This window comes from Solanum verrucosum, unplaced genomic scaffold (assembly GCF_900185275.1).
Source record: "Solanum verrucosum unplaced genomic scaffold, falcon-dt-bn FXZP01000007.1, whole genome shotgun sequence".
NCBI lineage: Eukaryota > Viridiplantae > Streptophyta > Magnoliopsida > Solanales > Solanaceae > Solanum > Solanum verrucosum.
In genome coordinates, this window is record NW_026020177.1 from 3,071,045 (window position 1) to 3,074,016 (window position 2,972).

A 2,972-nucleotide genomic window follows, 5' to 3' on the forward strand; every position below is an offset into this window, starting at 1 on the left:
TGTTCTAATAGTAAAACACATAAAATGAAGAAAAGTACTATATATTCGTGTTTATTATAATGTTCTCATAGTTTAATTAACATTTCACAAAAAAGTACTACTGTCATGCTTAGAAATCTATATGAAACGAAAGTACAAACATTTCTACTAATAATTAATCCTAGATCCTTATAAGTAGTTGTGGTGGTGATTTGGATCTTGAACATTAATTAATGTCGAAAGATGTATCATCAAGTAAAGTCATTATCTCATCATCATTCAAGCTCATCAACTCAGAAAAAGAAGGACTCCACCGAAAGCCAAATAAGCTATTAACATTGTTCTTCATTGGCACTGATGCACTCATTGAGGGGATATTCGTCGAAGGTTCTATTTGTGGTGCCATTGGAGGAAACACTAAATTAGACGTTGTAGGAGTAATCATCGGTGAAGGCATTGGATAAGCCATTGTTGTTGAAAGGATTGGATAGGCCATTTCAGGATACCTTTGTGAAGATGAGGAAGAAGAAACCTGCGAAAGATCAACAAATGGAACCATTTGAGGAGGAGTCCTCAAAGGAAACATGAATTGAGGCACTTGAGCAGGAGCGCTTGAAGGATCCATCAATGGAGCCGTCAGAGGAACCATCGATGTTGGAGTAACATCAGGAACCAAATTAAGAGGAGCCATTGGCCTCTCGAAGTTGGACCCACTAGGTACAATAGATGGAACCAAAAGAGGAATCTCGGATAGTACTGGAGCATCAACAGGGGCCAAAAGAGGAGCCCATGACATGTCGAAGCTGGTCCCACCAAAATCCATCGGTTCAGCTATAGGTTGAGGAGCATTTGATGTAGAACCTTCTTCGTGAGTTTTTGCTTTGATCCCATCATTTATCAGTTTGAGGTTTTTATTGATCACATAACATAAATCGTTGAGATCTTCTGGGTGGCTACTATTGGGCATCTCTTCACCATTCAACAATCCATACATCTGGTTTGTATACTCCATTTTCTTGTTTTCCTTCCTTACCTTCTCAAGTTCCTTCTCAATTTTCTCGATCCTTTTCTCGGTTATCTTTTCGTGTGTTTTCTTGTTTTTTGATTTCTTCTCCTCTGGAAGATCGATAAACTTTGTAAACATGCCAGTAGCAGCTTCATGATTTGGAAACAGCTCAGGTTCATTGTGGTAAGGGCTATTGACTAAGGTATCCAATTCAACATAGCAAAGGGTGTTGAGTTCACGAACCTTGGTTAAAAATCCCTTTTGTCGTTTTCTATATGAGACTCTCCTCTTAGTGTTATTTTCAATGAAAGCAAACTTCACTTTCATTCTAACCATTGTCAAAAATGAGGAAGAGGAGGAGAAATGTGTTTATTAGGATATGGGGAATGAAATGGATTTATTATTCTTATTGTTGTTGTGTGTTTCTTTGGTAAGAATTGCCTCCTATTTATAGGGTGGAAATTAAGTTTTTGAATTAGAGGATACTTAGTTGTCAAGGGTACTATTTTGGCATGAAAATAAATGAGGGTAGATTTGATATCAAATTAGATTCGGCCATCTTGACATAAATGTTGTTATGACTCTAGTCTTATGCTGAACATATATTTTTGAGTCAAACTTTTCTTACTAGGAAAATAATTTAATTAATTTAGATCTAGGTAAGTATTATCTATCAGAGATGACCATAGAGTGTTAACAATGTTTTATTTTTAGGAAAGGAAGTCTGAAAAATTGTATATTTTATTTATGAATGTAAAAAATATATTGAAACAAGTGAAAATTTCAAAATTGGCCAAAAACTTTGAAATATTAATTTTTAAAAATATTTCAATAATATAATAAAATTAATTTAATGATTAATAAAACTTAAATATTTTTTAAAAGAACACTATAATTTTCATCGATTTTGGAAGAAATCATATTTAGTAGAAATTTTATATTGCTTTCAACAATATTAAAAACCAAATGATGCTCAAATTTTAATTTTGTTACATTAAAAATAATTCCTTATTAGTTTCCAGCAAAAGCCATACATAAAACAATTGCACAAGATACTTACCAAACTAATGTGTTTACACATATTGAGGAAATAAGGGAATTTTGTTTTATTTTAAGAATAATATTCAATTATATTAAAAATCAAATCATGCTCAAAGCTTGTTATTATTACATTAAAAAAATTTCTAAATTAGTTTCGAGAAAAAACAATACATAAAATAATTGCACAAGATATTTATCAAACTAATGTGTTTGTTTACACACATTGAGGAAAGAAAAGAGAATTTTGTTTCATTTTTAGAATAGTATTCAATTATATTAAAAATCAAATTATGCTAAAATTTTGTTTTGCTTAAATTAAAAAAAATTCTAAATTAGTTTCGAGCAAAAGAAATGCATAAAATAATTGCACAAGACACTTACCAAACTAATGTATTTACACACATTGAGGAAACAAAAGAGAATTTTGTTTTATTTTAAGAATACTATTCAATTATATTAAAAATCAAATCATGCACAATTTTTATTTTTGTTATATTAAAAAAAGTTCTAAATTAGCTTCGAGCAAAAGCAGTACATAAAATAATTGCACAAAATACTTATCAAACTAATGTGTTTACACTTGTTGAGGAAACGAAAAGAGAATTTTGTTTCATTTTAAGAATAGTATTCAATTATATTAAAAATAAATCATGCTCAATTTTTTTTGTTACATTAAAAAAAAAATCTAAATTAGTTTCGAGCAAAAGCAATACATAAAGTAATTGCACAAGACACTTACCAAATTAATGTGTTTACATAAATAGAGGATAAAAAAGAGATATTGTTTCATAGGACCCCGCAAAGTTGGTATGTGTAACAACAATTTCGTCCATAGTTGAAGTGTGTTTTGTACCCTTTTCCCTTTTAAGAATAGTACACAAAAAGAAGAGGAGGAAATACATGTAGACTGTCTTACTAATATTTTATGATGATTTTTTTTCTCCCC

The 2,972-nt window shown here is 30.5% G+C and overlaps 1 protein-coding gene across 1 annotated transcript; it reads right to left on the minus strand.

Annotated features, from left to right (window-relative positions):
- Positions 1 to 205: 205 nt before the first annotated feature.
- On the minus strand, positions 206 to 1,321 carry LOC125829060 (agamous-like MADS-box protein AGL65). Its single transcript, XM_049508334.1, has one exon. The coding sequence runs from the start codon at positions 1,319 to 1,321 to the stop codon at positions 206 to 208; it is 1,116 nt and encodes a 371-aa protein (XP_049364291.1).
- Positions 1,322 to 2,972: the final 1,651 nt, after the last annotated feature.

Bases quoted from the DNA above. Each gene is read 5' to 3' on its own strand.
- LOC125829060 (XM_049508334.1), bottom strand. From the start codon at position 1,321: ATGGTTAGAATGAAAGTGAAGTTTGCTTTCATTGAAAATAACACTAAG.